The sequence below is a fragment of the Solanum dulcamara genome, chromosome 9, assembly GCF_947179165.1.
Source record: "Solanum dulcamara chromosome 9, daSolDulc1.2, whole genome shotgun sequence".
Classification (NCBI taxonomy): Eukaryota; Viridiplantae; Streptophyta; class Magnoliopsida; order Solanales; family Solanaceae; genus Solanum; species Solanum dulcamara.
The window spans coordinates 51,598,126-51,616,052 of NC_077245.1; the positions used below are offsets into that span (position 1 = coordinate 51,598,126).

The 17,927-nt window shown below is 37.4% G+C and overlaps 1 protein-coding gene across 1 annotated transcript; it reads left to right on the forward strand.

Moving 5' to 3' along the window:
* The first annotated feature begins 452 nt into the window (after positions 1–452).
* On the forward strand, positions 453–16,902 carry LOC129903151 (zinc finger CCCH domain-containing protein 19). Its single transcript, XM_055978652.1, has 10 exons — positions 453–1,992; positions 2,101–2,180; positions 6,615–6,799; positions 7,417–8,335; positions 8,472–8,599; positions 12,045–12,104; positions 12,191–12,241; positions 13,605–13,675; positions 14,271–14,422; positions 14,507–16,902. Exons 1-10 carry the CDS (start codon positions 641–643, stop codon positions 16,552–16,554), a joined length of 5,046 nt encoding a protein of 1,681 aa, XP_055834627.1. The 5' UTR covers positions 453–640; the 3' UTR covers positions 16,555–16,902.
* The last annotated feature ends 1,025 nt before the right edge of the window (positions 16,903–17,927 follow it).

Genomic DNA, 17,927 nt, shown 5'->3' on the forward strand with positions numbered 1-17,927 from the left:
AATTTTTTTATAACGACGGAAGTGAATCATTACATTACATTTTGCAAATAAAGTATAAAACATTATTTTGTAGATCATAAGAATAATTCTTTATAAAATGGAGGAAAAAGTTGTGAACAATTAAACAATGCAAGGAAATTTTGTCAATACATCACCACTTGTGATAAATTTTACACTAAATGTAGAATGAATACTCTTACTTGTCACTTACTATGTCTGACTTATTAATACATCCTAAACTTTTGCCTTGCAAAACTAATTTATTTATACCGGATAGACAATAAAGTTTTTACCTAACAATTTTTTTCTAAAACAAAAGTTACATGTCTCATTTTTTTTTTTGTTTTGTTACAAATTGGTTCTAGAAATAGACTCAGCTGGGCTTTGACTCTGGGCCTGTACAATTTCTTGTTTCTTCAGCCCAAACTTCACACCTCCTTTCTCTTTCACAAGAAAAACCGTTCTTCATATAACGCCGATACAAACACAAATCCCAAAATTCACTTTCTTCAATCCATTTATATATGAAGCTCTCGCAGCATCAACAGCAGCTATAGTAGTTTTCTTCTCTTTGTTTTAATTTAATTAAAAAGAAAATTATAGAACTAGGGTTAGGGTTTTGCTGTTTAATCCCGCTTTCATGGCGGAAGACGAAGAATCTATCACCAATGTGAATAAACCTATCATGGACGACGACCAAAAACTCCAAACCGTTGCCGAATTGGGCGCCACGTCACCATCACCGGTAGTTGAGAGAGATTCGGCTTTGCAGGTGAAGGAAATGGGTCCACCAGTGGAAGAATCAGAGGTTGCCCTAGATTTTTCACAGCACGCCTGTTTTGGTGATGCCGACGTTGATGTATCGATGGAAGAATCAGTGAGCTCTCAGCAGGGTAATGGTGATGCTGAGGAAGTTGACGCAGTTACGGAGACTGAAAATGAACTAGTGACGGAGGAAAATGTAACGGCCTTGGAGAAAGATGGAGTGACAGAGGTGGCCTTGGAGAAAAATGAGGTGGAGGAAAATGTAACGGCCTTGGAGAAAGTTGAGGTGACAGAGGCGGCCTTAATAGAGAAAGATGAGGCGGCAGAGGCGGCCTTGGAGAATGATGAGGTGACAGAGGCGGCCTTGGAGAAAGATGAGGTGACAGAGGCATTGAACACCACAAAGGGCGAAACAGAAAGTTGTATGCCAGATGGTGCCGGTGATGAGGAAGTGGTTATGACTACAAATGAGACTGAGAATGATGAAATTGTGGCTAGAAATGATGATATTGAGGGCGCGGAGCATGGTGAAACAGTGACAGAGGTAAATGTTTCAACGGTTGAAGGTAGTGTAGGTTTGGGGAAAAATAATGAAATGGAGGCAGTGTTAGACGAGGAAGTGGGAATTACACCTGTTGTGTTAGATGATTCAGGAGGGGTCACTCTAGAAAAGGAAGACAAAGCAATGGCCACTCATGATAAAACTGCTAATGCAGAACAAAATGATGAAATGGTGTCACATGTAGATATTTCAGCTGTTGAAGCTGGAGTAGAATCAGAGAAAGATGTCAAAATGGATACAATGAAGCATGAAGAAGTGGAATCTGTTCCTCTAGCTGAGGAGGACAAAGGGACAGGTGCTGAGGACGAGGTTGCTAAAGTGCTTGTTACTCGAAATGAGGAAGATGTTGAAGCTGGAATAGAGTCTGAGAAAGATGTCGAAATGGATACTGTGAAACATGAAGAAGAGGAACCTGTTCCTCTAGACGAGGAGGACGAAGGGACAGGTGCTGAAGACGAGGCAGCTAATGCAACTCCTACTGAAATAGAGTCTGAAAATGAATTGACTGAATCAGGAAAGTCCTCTGGAGGAAAGAGGAAGAGGAAGAACACTAAGAGTACTGTGAAGTCCAAGTCTGGAGGAAGAGCTTCAAGTAGGAAGACTATAGGAGAGGATGTTTGCTTCATTTGCTTTGATGGAGGGGATTTGGTGCTATGTGACCGTAGGTAAAGTTTGTTTATTTCGGAACCATATTTATGTTATAGTTTGCTCTGTTTGTGTTTTGTGGAATTTGCTCACGTGGTGGTACCTTTTTGGTGCTTTTTGTGGTTTAGGGGTTGTACCAAAGCATATCATCCTTCGTGTATTGATAGGGATGAGGAATTTTTTCGTGCCAAGGGTCGATGGAATTGTGGTGAGTGCATTAGTCTACCTCTTTGTTGACTCTTCTGATTTTATTGAGTAAAATGATTATTGTACCACCAAGTTCTCTTGTGTTAATTTTGTTAAAGATAGAAATACGCATTGATATGTCTTTCACACTTTGATTTCGAAGTCTTCTCTAAAATAAGCTAAGAGTACTCTCTATTTTAAAATTACAAAAAATTTTGTGGGACAATATTCTTGTCAATAAATCAAACTCCATTCATAAATAGCATACCAAGATGGTTTAGCTACCTTGAAATAACATCCTCTTCCTTTTATTCCAAATAATCCGAAGTTGCATGATGGAGTGGTTCTCAAACTGGTTTCCTATCTTTTCTAATCTTCTGAACATTAGCTTGGAAATGCTTATCGGAGTCTTTAGTGGGAACCAGCATTGGAGGAAAAACAGTCTGATGCTATGGTTGATTAGGTTGAAAAGGGGTTGGGCAAGACAAGGTAAAGCAAACGAGGAGGGGTGATGGTCATTTTTCCATTCGAAGCGGAAATAGGAAAGCTAGTCTTGACAACTCCTCCAGATTCTGTTATAGGAAGGAGTAAAATCCAAAATCTTTTCTAACCCATCAGAAATTGGATTTAGATGAGGGAGAAAATCTCCTGCCATTCCGTAGTTTGATGATAAATGTGATGTCTGTGATGCATTTTGGTAGTGCTTGCAATGCATGGGTTCTTATTCAAATTATTTACGTTCTGATATTATACAGTTTTGGGAGTTTAAAAGTCTTCGATCGGTAATAGCATACAGTTTGCTTCTGATAAAAATATACTATACAGTTTGGTACATAAAATTCATTGATCACTTGACTTTAGTTGGTTTTTGGGGCTTATACTGTACTACAAGGTTGTCAAGGCTAGATATTTTTAATATTATATCCATTATATATTTATTAGTGCCCTAGAATTTCTTTTACTGGGTCAAGCTCGTCGGCCTGGTGCGGGTTACCTCTCCTGTCTGGTTTGCAAGCTATTACATAGGAGCGGAGGTTTTGCCCCACCAAAGGGTAGCTGCTGCGGGTTTTTCTTGTCATCAAAAAAATAATTTTTTTATTTATTTTCTTTTGACTTTTTTTTCCCTTCCTTTCTCTTATTTTCATTTCTTCATTAAATATTGTCTCGACTGTTTTATCCTTGGGAGATTGAGGATGAGTACAATTGAGCACTAGTTGTAGGGTTGACCTCTTCATGAGAGTCCGACTTTTTACTTTCCTATTTTTGTTTTCTCTTTTGTTTTCTGTTTGCTTTGACTTTGGGCCTGACGCGTTGTTGGTTGGGCTTCTTGTGTTTGTATATATTTTCTCAGCTAATAAGGTGGTCTTGTGCCAAGATTTTTATTGAAAAAAAACAATTGAGCACTAGTTCTTTTGTTTTAGTTTCTCGCAGGAAAGCATGCATTTGTTAACTTCAAGCTGAATGTGGCTGAAGCGACTAGGCTTCATCGAAATTGAGTCATACTATGTGCTTTATCTTTCCTCACCCCATCTAAATTGAGCCATACTATGTGCTGTATCTTTCCTGACCCATATTTTTCCTTCTTCCAGCATCATGAAACTACATGACAATAATTCATTCTCAAAAAAGGAAAATAATGTTAATGGAGCTTCTTGGCTGAGTTTTGTGAACCAAAGACTTAGATTCTTGGTTTATCAAAACATGGAAGATCCACATCACATCTACATGGAGGAGAAAGGACCACCATTTTTTAAAAATCTAAATACACTATACATCTCTCCGCACCATTTTAATGATGTTCTACATGCTTGCTTATCGAGAAAGGAAAAGAACATAAGCTTATTCCTAGCGACATGAAAGATCCATGAAATGTGCAATGCTACAATGATAGGTTTACTCAATTGTACCAATTTTCTTTAGATGCCAATGAACTTGCCATTGCTTCCTCTAAGTAGATATAGAAGCCACCTGATTAAGAGAGAGATAGAAAATCATTAAACTCATCAAAATCTCAGCTCGAGCACACGTCACATTTACAAAGAGAGATATGGTAGTATAGCCTTAAACGCAAAACAACGATGATTTCGGTACCAAACGGAGAGCATATTGGCTCCATTTTGTTGCCACTTAATGGATTCTTGAATATGAATTATTCTGATGTCAACCTATGAAGTGCATTCATCTTTTTCCTTCCTTTCGCAACCACCTACTAGCTCTTACCGCCTATTGTCTCTTAACATGTTTGAATTATTCATTATTCACATATTGTCCTAAGTTCTAAAATTGTTAAGATCTTAACTTGAAGATCTTGTGAATATAACAATACCGCCATACAACTACCTCTGCCACCAATTTTCTCCACACCCTGCCATCACAATCAATCACTTCTATCACCCACCTTGACTGCACAACCATCTCCGTCAACAACCACCACAAACCACCAAGCACCTCTACCATCAACCACTTCCACCACCGCCAACCATCTCCACCCTAGCCTCCCCTGCATAACTACCACTATCAACCATCAATATTGACAATTTGCTTCACTTGGACTGCCTTATAGAGACTTGCCTAATATAAGACAATCTCAGGAGGAAAGGAATAATTCTTATCGACAAATGTTTATGTGTAAGCAAGACAATGAAACTGTTAACCATCTCTTTTTGCACTGCACTGCAACAGCCAACTTATGGCACTTATTCTACTCTATATGTGGGCTCCAATGGGTAATACCCTTCTCCATGAAAGATGCCTATGCAAGTTGGTCACTGTGGAGAGTTGACAAAACCGTCAAAAGAATCTGGAGAATGATACCAGCAGTTAATTTTTGGTGTCTCTGGAAGGAGAGAAATATCAGATGCTTTGATGGAATCTCGATTCCTGTTAGCACCCTCAAGGCTAGATGTTTGGAATGTTTATTCAGTTGGCACTTTCTTTCCCATGTAAATAGTGTGGATAGCTTTTTGGATTTTGTTAGCTCCCTTTCTTTAGCTTAGTAGAATATTCAGGGAATTTTTTGGCTGTTTTACAGGTAAGTTTGCTTCATGTTTTGTTTGAAGCAGTTTCTTTTGCTCTCTTGTAACCTTGCATCTTCTTGATGCTTTTCTAATATGATTTGATTACTTTACCAAAAAAAACCACTAGTTACCTCTACTACAAACTTACACTGCACACCCACCACCACCAACCACCATCATCTGCTGCAACTGCACATCCATCATCTCTTGTCATCACCACACAAACACCTCCGGCGATTTGTGCACAATCACCACCACCAACCTCCTCGACCAGACACCATGAACCATTATCGTCGAGTATCACCAATGCCCACTTGCCCTGCCGTCAACTTTTGCAGTTTGGTTCATCAAATAAACATTATACAACATAATGTAAATTAATATTTTCTTTAATATTTTGAGGATATAATATTTATATTTATTAATTTCTAAATAAAGATACATTATAAAACATTTTGATGTTGAGAAAAAAACATCCTTAGCTATCCAGTGCTCGGATTTAGATACAATATCTTAGCAATCAGATGTGTATTTAGATCCAAATATCTTAATAAAAATAAAGTGGGCCTTAGCCATATATTCGATCAGTTTAAAGCACAAGGTTACTTAGTGCTAGATCTATGAGGTAGAGCCATGAAGAGAATGAGCTGAACTATTAGTTGATTGAAAGACAGAGAAGGATTACAATATATGTTAATGGATGTACTTCATAAAAGTGGCCATGAAAACTAATAAAGAAGTTTGGGAATGACAAAGAGAGGTGGTTTTTGGTGTTAGACTAACAATAAAATGGAAAGAAATTAACAAAGAGAATGGTGGATTTGTCCTTTGACAAATGATTATGCAGTACCAACTGGGTCCTGTAGATGAATGGTATAGAGGAGGAAGTGTGTGGATAACTGGTATATAGCTTACATTAATCAAATCTATTTCCATTTTTATAGGATGTGATTGTAATTATTTTAAATTGGAATGGAGTTCTCTTGAAGTTCACTTAACTAGAGTGGAACCAGTGTTGATATCTATGCATAGTTTGTGTGCAATTTACCTCCTGTTGGTAGTGAACAATCAATGACTTACTTTGGGTTCTTGAGTAGAGAAATGGTGACTTTTGGGGAGTTATATTGTTCACTTCTGCCATCTGATTCATCTCCTCCTGTGTTTCCTTGATCGAGTTGATGGGAATTTGTATTACCTTGTGCTTATAGTATTGCATGGAAAAATTTATTGATACACTATTAGATTGAGAAAGTCTATTAGAAAAAGGTTCAGTTTGTTCCTTGAGAGCTCTAAAGTATCACCTTTAGTACTCTTCCTTATTTGAATTCAGGGCATGAAAGAACAAACTGCTATCTGCTATCTCGTTTAACTTTGAAACATGTTTCTTCTTCTAGTTGCCTACTGCTTTTACATTGTAGCTCTTTTTGTACTTTTTTCAGGTTGGCATCAGTGTACTATTTGTCAGAAGAATGCTTGCTATTTGTGCTACACATGCACATTTTCATTATGCAAGGGGTGCATCAAAGACGATGTCGTTCTATGTGTAAGAGGAAACAAGGGCTTTTGCAAGAACTGCATGAGAATGGTCAAGCTAATAGAAGGCCTTGGTAAAGAAGAGAATGATGTATGTAGTTCTACTACACTTGCTATCTTCTTGAGCTGTTGATTGGATTAAGCTATTCTCAACCAATGTTGTTGCACATCCTATGCAGTACCATTCAGTTAAAATATAAGTTGCTACAAGTTAATTGGAAATGTGCATAAAGAAAGATTCCAAGAAAATTAAAGAACACAACTATTACTGATTGGCTAAAAAGTTAGGAAGTGGGGACTGGGAGTTACCCTATCATATCCATTATCCAAGCCACATAAGAGCATGGTAATTTTAGTTATAAACTTTTATGCTACATCAAGGTAAACGAGAGACCTAGTTAAATATTCTAGGTGGGTTGGGTTTATTGGTGATGTGGTAGGCATATAGTGATATACATATTGAGATCAATTTCGGATTGTTTGATTAAATTATATATCTAAACTATTATCTGATATAGTATAAATAGAATGTCTAAGTTCTCTTTTATACGATTGCTAGCTACATGAACAATTCTGTGCTTTTAGTTTCTGTTTTTTTCCCTGGTGGTAATTGATTGATGTTCCTAATTTCTTCCTCTTTAAACTGGGTAGTCTTTTTAATCTAAACCCTTAGCACAGTTCTGATCTTCTTGCTCTTTGCTGGCCCAGGGTCCGATAGATTTTGACGACAAGAGTAGCTTTGAGTATCTGTTCAAGGACTACTTAATGGATTTAAAAGCGAAGCTATCTTTATCTTCAGATGAAATTGCTGATGCCAAAAGTCCTCGGAAGGGAGCTGATGTGTCAGCGTCTAAACAAGAACTGTCCGAGGCACAATTTGACAATAATGATGATGGAGGTTCTGGTTCAGATGCTTCCATTGACACATTGGAAGCCAGTAAAACCAAAAGAAGAAAGCTAAGAAAACGATCAAAATCTGTTAGAAAGGAAGAGGATGCCACAACTACGGCTATTACTATCAGCGAAGGATTCTCCACAGCTGGCACCACTGAGTGGGCATCAAAAGAGCTGCTTGAATTTGTTAAGCACATGAAAAGTGGTGACACTTCTGTTCTTTCTCAATTTGATGTGCAAGCTCTGTTGCTCGAATATATCAAAACAAACAAACTACGTGATCCTCGTCGTAAAAGTCAAATTATATGTGATACAAGACTTGAAAGGTTATTTGGAAAAGCACGCGTTGGGCACTTTGAGATGTTAAAACTACTTGAGTCTCATTTTCTTATGAAAGAGGATTCTCAGACTGATGATGTTCAAGGTAGTGTAGTTGATACAGAATTTAATCAGTTTGAAGCTGATGCAAATGCTGACACTCCTACAAGGGGAGTCAAAGACAGGAAACGTAAGCGTAAGAAAGGTGAAAATAGGGGACCTCAATCAAATCTTGATGAGTATGCAGCTATTGATGTGCATAACATCAGCTTAATTTACCTACGACGGAAGTTGGTGGAGGACCTTCTTGAAGAGAATGACAAATTCCATGATAAAGTTGTTGGAACCTTTTTGAGAATACGAATTTCTGGTAACGTTCAGAAGCAAGACCTTTATAGGCTGGTGCAAGTTGTAGGTAATTAATGTAGTTTTCAGGACATTACTTGTTTGTACCTTCTTATTGTTTTCTTGCTTTTATGATATCATTATGTACATGCATTTTATTTGAAGATCCTCAACTTCTTTTCTGAACAATGTGGTCCTGGCCGCAGGTACAAGCAAAGCTGCTGAGCCATACAAACTTGGCAAGAGGACAACTGATATTGTGCTGGAGATCTTAAATCTGAACAAGACAGAGGTTTTATCAATTGATACAATCTCAAATCAAGATTTCACAGAGGTGATTGAATATGTGTTTCATGTGCTACATCATGAAATACGATTTGAAATATAGCTATTTTGACATTCTGAATTGGTGCATGATAAGAAAAGCTGTAGAAAAGAAAAAAAAGAATACCAAGATACTAATTGAAATCCTGATGAATAATAATCAAAAGAAAAGAGAGAAATTTCTCCACAAAATTTATTTGTTTCTTGTTTTCATGTCACAATCTTTTGATACAAATAGACCAATGAGAAAACACAATTTTTGGGTAAATTTTAGGCTTAATTCAAAAGCAGATTTCCGAAACATGGCTAAGTTTGCACCTTGCCACACCTAAATTATGTGAGGTGTTTTTTACCTCCTTGACTACAATTTCTTGTATCTATTTTCACCGAAACGTGCCAAGTTACAGGAAGATTGGTTTCAGTTCTTTGTTGGCACATGAACACGGAAATGATTTATAGCCACACAAACATCTATCACTTACTTTAGAACACAAGTTTCGAAAGTCTTTTTTTTTTAAAATTTCGTGCCAAGTCAAACTAACTCATATAAAATGGAACGGAGGGAGTACAATCTTGTCGAAAAATGGAGTTCCAAAAATGCACAAGGATAAACAGAAAAAATAAATTTAGTTAAAATAGATGCAGCTTGTTTAAAATATAGTGGTGGTCAGGCCAACTATGTTGTATGGGGCACAATGTGTTGGCCGGTTAAAAACTTGCACGTCCAGAGAATGAGATATAAGATCAGCAACGAAGCTATCCGGGATATGGTGGACAAGATAAGATTGTCCTAGCATGTGTAGAAAAGATGCACAGATGCCTCAATGAGGAGGTGTGAGAGGTTAATTATAGTGAGTATTAGGAGAGGTAGAGGTAGATCAAAGAAGTTTTGAGAAGAGGTGATTAGACATGATATGATACACTTGCAACTTATTGAGGGCATGATCCTAGATAGGAAGATATGAATTTCAAGAATTAGTTTAGAAAGTTAGTAGGTAGTCGAACATTGTCTAGTTCCCTTATCAGTAGTGTTATTATTACTCTTTTGCTATCTTATTTTTCAATTATTGCATTATTTGTTGTTGCTACAGTTCTCTTCTTGATTGTTTTTAGCATGATCTCTTTGCTCATATATTTGCTTTACATACTTGATTTTTGGTATGCTTTACTTTGAGTCGAGGGTCTATCGGAAACAACACCAGTACAGATAAGGTAAGGGTAAAGATTGCGTACACACCACCCTCTCCAAATTCCACTGTGTGATTACACTAGCTATGTTGTTTAAAATATAGAACAGTAGTTCTGCTAAAAAATAAATAGAGTTCCAGCCAAACTCGTTGCAGATTTGGCTGGAAAAGAATAGATTATCAAAAAATGAGCAAGTCTAAATAGAAAAAAATAGATTTGTTGGAAAAAAAGAGTTCCGGTCAAGCTTGTTACATGGATTACCAAAAGTGCGTGAATTTTAACAGAATTATTTATGTTGAAGTAAAATGAAATGTTTACAATTTAATAACTATTCTATATCCTAAAAACTGATTACATTACAATCTTTTTATAGTTTTGACTGGAAAAAGTGGTCTAAAATATGCGAGGTTAAAAAATAATAAAATTTATTCAAATGTTAAAAAATCCCACATGCTTGTTGCGTGAAAAAGCACTTCCCACCAAATTTTCATCCAAGGTAGAAATAGACATTGAAAATTGTAATAGGGGTAATAGAAACCCTGAATAGTCAAAATGTTTAAGTTGCAAATGAGCAAATTCTAGAAGAATTGAGTTTGACTGCTGTTTGCATTGTTGGTTGGCAATTGAAGAGGGGGTTATTGGAGTACCTAGGGGTTGGAGAGGTCACTTGACTGAGTTTACCTCTGCCATATCTCCTTTCTCTGCATGCTTTACAATGCTGTGCTTGGTCTCAACCACCGTGCCTTGTTTTTCTATGCCATCTAAACACAGAAAGGACCTTTTTTTGGGTTTGGGGGGCATCACTCCCCATTCCTCAGTAGAACCCTGAAATCCAGAAGCTGCATGAAGGAAACCCTCAAGACGAGGGAAGGGGTTATATTTTTGGGGGGGGGGGACATCACTCTCCATCCCTCAGTAGAACCCTGGAATCCAGATGTTGCATAAAGGAAAACCCTCGAGACAAGGGAAAGAGCTATATTACAGCCAGAAAGGAAAACATGGAAACAAGAGGGAAAGGGTTATATGTCAACCAGTAAGTTTGCCCATTACATTGATGTTTGGGTTACTTTTCTAGTATGAACTCGATTAAAGATCATTTCCCCAGAGTCCCAAAAGAATATTTGTATTTTTGCCTAACTGGCGTATTGCTTCATCCATGTTGCTCATATGTGATACTTTTATGATCTTCATCTGTCCTCTTGGAAAAGAAGCAATGATCTAGAAGCTGGAGTTGATATTGTCTTCTGTTCATACATATTAGCACCTTTCCTGGTGCAGCATTTAATGCAGAGGTGGACCTACATGTAAGGGTAAGGGTACCAGCACCCGCAAGTTTTGGAAGAAGTTCAACATTTACACGTAAATACGTTGAAATAACAGTTATACAGTAACTGCGCCGTATGAATAAACAATGAGCTGGTGCACTGGTTAGTGGTTGCTGAAGCCTGAAAGTCTCTCCATAGGAGAGACCCAGGTTGGAACCTGGTTTTAGTCTAATTTACTTTTGTTATAAGGCTTTCCCACCCTCTCAAAAATTTCTTCTTATATTTTTAAAATTTTGACTCTTAAGTAGATTTTTACGTTACCTTCGTTTTCATTTCTGATGCTTTTGTTTTTCTTTCTTTTGTTCTTTTATACTACCAACTCTCTTTTAGCCTTGGTTTAAAATAAGAGTGGAATTTAATTAATTAATTAATTTGTATTTATGTGCTTCTTATTTGATTATGAAAGGTTGTGATGGCTTTTAAATTGCCTTTGATTATTTGATTTAATTTCAGTATTTTTGAAATATTTTTTTGAGAGGTATTTTTTTTCAATCAATCCCATAAAACACGAAAAGAAAATTATAGAAGTGAACTATTTTAATCTAGCAAAAATTATATCAAAATAGAGAGATGCTTTTTCACGAGCTAATCTGATTGATATGCATACTTTTAAGAAATTCAAAAACAATTCTTTTAACTTTATTCCATAAAAACGAAATTAGAGTGAATAAACATAATAAATTGAACTGATTTTGGTCCATTGATCAATTGACGAATTTGTGTATAAAAATCGATGACTGAATTGAAATTAACTGCAAACTGATTGATCATATTTGTTATTACGACCTTTATGATTAGGAATAGATTTACATCGTCTGAAATGCTGCACCCGTGACTTATAAATCCTAGGTCCGCCTCTGATTTGATGAAATCATACTTGTCAAGAAAAAGTATTTGTCTTCTGTTCAAGCTGTTCACATGTACCTTCTTTTGACATTTCAGGAAGAATGCAAGCGTCTGCGCCAGAGTATAAGATGTGGACTCATTAATAGACCAACAGTGGTATGATGCAGCCTGATATTGATAATTACTTCAGGTTTGCACTTATTTCTTATTTTCATTTGCTTATTAAATTGGTTTATTCACAGGGTGACATTCTTGACAAGGCCATGGAAATACATGCAGCAAGAGTTAATGATGTAAGTGAAACGGAAACACTTCTTTTTACTACTTCTATCGATGTGCATATGAATTATGATTGTCATTTAAAGATGTGCTAGTGATTAATAAGGTTGAAGAAAGCTATTCAGCAGTTGGTTAGAAGTTCTACTTTTGGCAGATTATTTCCTCTATTACTTTCTTATAGATATGCATATGAATTATGATTGTCATTTAAAGATGTGCTAGTGATTAATAAGGTTGAAGAAAGCTATTCAGCAGTTGGTTAGAAGTTCTACTTTTGGCAGATTATTTCCTCTATTACTTTCTTATAGAAGTTAGAACTGGAATTAAGGGAGTCTCTCTCTTATTCTATCTCTTCTGTCCCCGAATACATGTGCAATCTTCATGAGTTACCTTGTTGAAATCCTATTTATAAACGCCCCTTTCTGGACTAGCTAACTGTTTATTTGTCCTCAAGTGCCTGGTCCTTGACATGCATTTTTATCTACTCAAATAGCTACTAGCGTAAGATTTACTTTTTTGCATACCTCTTGTATACTGGGATTTACCCCTAACATCGATAGAATCTTTACCTTATTAAAGCCAAGAAGTTTTGCCAGTCAGCACTCAGCACTTTGAAGATTAAGCATCAGAGATGCTACTATTGAGCTAGGAGTTAGGACATTTATGAGAGAAAATAGAAAAGGGCATATTGCAAGCAATATTGTAAATGGATGAGGGAAATTTGTACGTTTTAGATCTTTGTAATTAACCTTTTCATTCTGAGTATTGTTTAAGTCTCATCAACAAATATATCATAAACCTTTTGGAGTTCAGTTACCCAGTCTCAAACTATTTAGCTAGCGATAATGGTTAGACGACATTCAGAAAATTAAAGGGAGCTGCATTGCAACTTTCTACTTTTGGTGTAAAGAACATTGTATAGAAAATGCTGAACAGCTAGTAGATCTTTTAGGATTACTGTAATTAATCTCTTGTTTTAGCTTGTTACTACCCTTTTGGTGGTCTCCAGCATACCTTAATGCCGAGGAATACAACATTACCACTTAGAGTTTTAAAAAAATGGTTAGATGACAAACTCTCTTATTCACGGACTTTCTAAAAGTTTGACTGTTTGATTTACTGGCTGGTCGATTTTGTCCTCTTAGTACACAGCCTTAGTTGATGATATCTCATGAAAAGATAGCTACTGCTTTCTGAGGGCCTTTAGCATAAAAATTTCTATTCCTCTTGGTGTGAGCAGAATTTGTTAGGGTATGCTTTGTAGTGGTTGTGTTCTTTGATTGCACTTCTAAGGATTCCTTCTTCTTTTGGTCATCCTCTACTGGGTTCTCAACTTGTTCGAATATATCTTACCTGATTCTTTTTGCTGATGTTCAGTGGCTGGAATCAGAGATAGTCCGTCTCAGTCATCTTCGTGATCGAGCAAGTGAGAAAGGGCGCAAGAAGGAATATCCTTTGTTCGCCAAAAATTTATCATTTCTATTCCCTTCCCCTTCCCTCCTGCCATTAGCAAACTGCAGTGTAATAATTGTTTGAAAGTTTAAGTTTTCTTTGGTGTTCATTTTCCTTCTTTGGAGGCAGGACTGTTGGGTTGATAAATTGTGTGGAATGCTAGGGCCTAATAATATTTTTTGTTGATATCAGAGGATGGTTTAAAGTTTGCTGATGAAAATTATGAACACTTCAATTTGCATATGTACTTCAGGTTATGGATGGGTTTGCATTAGGATTCAGTCATCAGATTACTAGTGTTCTGTGCTCATGCAGTAATTCATGACTTCATGTGTCTCATTCTTATTTAGTGTCTCATTCTTATTTAGATCTCCTTTAATTTTTGTTATATGTTGTTGAATGTAGATGGGTATATTGGTGCTATTGAAGTAAACTTATCCTCACTTTGGCATTGCTTGAATTTTGGACGATCCGCCTAACAAAAATGACATCTTTAGAAGCAGTTCTCTCATCCCCTCTTCTATTGATCTTTTATTCTTCTTGCTTGGGCTGAATTAGTCACTCTTAATATACTCCTTAACTAATGATTACACTTAGAGAATGTGTAGAGAAACTACAGCTCTTGAAGACTCCTGATGAGCGTCACCGTAGACTTGAGGAAGCTCCAGAAATACATGCTGATCCAAAAATGGACCCAAGCTATGAGTCCGAGGATGAGGACAGCGATAGTAATGATAGACGAGGTTCTATTAGTTTCCTTCTTCTTCATATGCTATAGATAATACGCTTTGCTGTGTATAATTTGAAAGTTGCTACTTCTCATGCAGATGCTTTTATGAGGTCTAGAGATTCAAGTCTTAACCGGAGAGGACGTGGGCCAATTTCTCCAAGCAACTTCCCTCCAAAAGATTCTTGGGGGGCTGCAGGAAATTTTTCTTCAAAGAACTTTGAACTAAACAGGAGTTCATCTGGTAAAAACGTTTTGATCAGAAGTGAAGATGGCGTGCATCCTGGAGGGGGACTGAATGAAGACACATGGATTGAAGGAAGAGATAAGGAGACAGAATCTATGAATCTAGAGAGGCAGACTTGTGCTGCTATTTCTGAGCCAATGGGACGGAATAGCCAATTTTTGTCGAGAACGGAGTCATTTTCTGGTGCATCATTGGTATCTTCTCCAGCTACACTCCAGGGTAAGGTTGCAGAAAGTTCCATCAAGATCAATGAAGCTGAAAAAATGTGGCATTACAAGGACCCTTCCGGTAAAATACAGGGACCATTTTCTCTGGTCCAGTTGCGTAAATGGAGCAATACAGGATACTTCCCTGCTGATTTGAAAATATGGAGATCTTCAGATAAACAAGAGGAATCTATTCTTTTGACTGATGCACTGGCAGGGAGGTCTGTGAAAGTGCCATCAGCAGTTGACAATATACTTTCAGCAACTGTTCTGCAGAATCTAAATGGAGAGAGACCTCAAGTTGACCAGAATGTTGGATCTCAGAATTCTCGTCGTTTGGTTCCCGCTGGAGGTGGAATGACTTCTGGTGATGTTTCTGCTCTTTCTACCGAGAGGTGGAGTAATGATGATTCTTTGAATCTCCCGTCTCCTACTCCAAAGCAGAATACTGCCGGTTGGGTTGGGGGAGATGGGCCATCTGTTACCGGTGCAAATTCGTATTCTAGTGGCAATAGAGTACTCCAATCTCCTCCAGCTCTACCAGATGATGGGGCTAATACATCTGCTTCTGTTCAAAACTTTGGTGGGCCATCAATTAGGGGATCGGAAAATAATTATGTGAATTCTTGTAGTGATTTTGGTCCAGTGCCTACTTCCGAACAGGTCATTGCTGCACAGTCTGGATATTCTTTACAAACTGCTCAGTCATTTGCAGCTAGTGAGCAACAGACAGCACTGATTAATAGCCAACTTGGTGCACAGCATACAGCTCTCCAGTCAGTATCTCTTAATATGCAGAACCCTACTGTGGATGTCCATACATGGGTTGCAGTAGCACCTTCTAAGGGAGAGCCAAATGTTTCTGCGCTGGCACCAGGGCAGTCCCAGGGATATGGTAATTGGGGTACTACATCCTCATCTGTACAGAATCTTGCTGGAAATTTTTCAAATGCAGGTGCCTCAGTTTTGCCTCAACCTGATTATTGGAGCGCACCAGCTCAAGGCAGCCAACAGATCATACAGCCTACAACTGTGCCTAGTGTTCCATGGGGTGCTGGTTTGCAAGAGAATGTGAGTTCTGCTTCAGTGGTAAGACCTGAAAATAACACTGGCTGGGGTATGATGCCTGGAAATCCAAATGTGGGCTGGGGTGGACCTGTACCAGCAATCATGAATGTAAATTGGGGAGCAGTTCAGGCAATGCCTCCAGGGACTGTAAATCCTGGTTGGGCTCCTACTGGGCCACTTGCTGGTAATTCGAATCCTGGATGGGTTGCACAATCTGGGATCCCTGGTGTTCAGGGCTTGACGCCTGGTAATGCCAATCCAGGTTGGGTCGCTCCAGCAGGGAGCGTGGGATCAACTATTCAAGGGCCTATATCTGGTAATGGTTGGGGAATGGGAGCTGGAAATCCTGGAGCACTTGTCCAAGGACCACCTCAAGGAGATTCAAATCAAGGTAGGGGTGCACCTACCGGAAATCGGGGCACAAGAAATAATGATCACCATCAAGATGGAAGATTCTCTGGTCAGAGGGACAAGGGTTCTCATGGTAGGAACTGGGATAGGCAATCATCTTTTGGGAGTAGAGGGCCACCATCTAGAGGTGGCTTCAAAAAGAACAATGTCCCCTGCCCATATAATACGAACAATCGATGCGTAAAGGGTTCTAGATGCAATTATCTTCATGGCTAATCAGGAGGAAATAGAGTAGTAGTAGGAGTAAAGTGATTTTGTACAGTGATTTCGTCTCAGTTTTCTTTAGTATATAGGTCATTTTGGTGTTCTATAATTGTAAACTTGTGCAGATTAGTAGCTCATCCCTCTTCTGATCTGATGCAATTTTCCCAGTAGCTAGATTCATCCTGCTTATGTTATCCGCTTCTAATAAAGCGACAGCAAGCATTATGGCCAAATATTTGCCTAGTTTTCTTATGCTCCTGTGGTACTATAGATTATACTTGGAAATCTTTCCTATTTGTGGATTTTGCTGTTCTAGACTTGGAATCATGACATCTATGAAAACCCATCGACTTCGAGTTATACTGTTTGATGTCTCACTGAGGTCTGGGACAAGGTACTTTTCTAGATGATGATATTTGGACCTGCTTTATGCCTTTTTATGTTGAAATAAGTGGGTGTTTGGATTGGAACAGCTTGAAATTATTTTTTGGCTTGTTTTGGTGTGTTTTAAAAGCTGACTTGTTGAATGTAGTTTAAAAAGAAGTTGGTAATTTACTATTATACCCTTCACCTGTTTTTATAATCTCCAAAGTATCCTTTTCCATAAAGGCCCAACTTCCAATTTCATTTTTTACTCTTCTTCCATCTCTTCTGCTAGTTATTTTCCACCATAGCTCATAACAGTAACCTCTTTCTCATATTCCTTCTCTGTGAAATATCCTTATCTTTTCTGACCAAAGCAAAAACAAAATAAATTTGATTTTCACAATTACTCGTGAAAGTGGTGAAGATGGCTCCAAAATAGTTCTAAACAACACAAACAAACCAATATAAACTAAACTATACAAATTTTCAGCTAATATGCTGAAACAATAATTTTGAATTTGGCAACAAAAAGTCTGTTTCCTTAAAAATACTTTGCTAATGAAAAGGGCGACATGTTTTGCCTTCAGAAAAGGGAGGGATACATTTAAGGGGAAAAAAAAATGTAAACAGTTAAGACAACTTGAAAAAAGTCGACCACGAAATGAAATTATGTAACTATGCGGGCGTTTGACCACAAAAAAATCACTTAAATTTTTAAAGTCGGAGTTTGAGATGTGTTTGACCATATTTCTTATGATAAATATTTGAAATATAAATGTATTTTTCAAAAATACATGAAATATGATTTAAACTTGAAATGGTTATTGTATAAGGATAAAAATTTTAAGTTAAATTTGAGAAAGAAAAAAATTATAAAAGTGAAAATAAGATTTTAGGTGTTTTCCAAATTTCAAATACAACTTCAAATTGTTTGAAATTTTTATGGTCAATCATTAATTTTCAAATATAGTGAATTTTTTTTAGAAGAAGTAAGAATTCCTCACGGCTACTCTAATTTG

Coding starts and splice junctions, on each gene's coding strand:
- LOC129903151 (XM_055978652.1), top strand. CDS start 641: ATGGCGGAAGACGAAGAATCTATCACCAATGTGAATAAACCTATCATG. Junction 8,600..12,044: donor CAAATCAAGATTTCACAGAG/GTGATTGAATAT, acceptor TTGACATTTCAG/GAAGAATGCAAGCGTCTGCG. Junction 12,105..12,190: donor TCATTAATAGACCAACAGTG/GTATGATGCAGC, acceptor GTTTATTCACAG/GGTGACATTCTTGACAAGGC.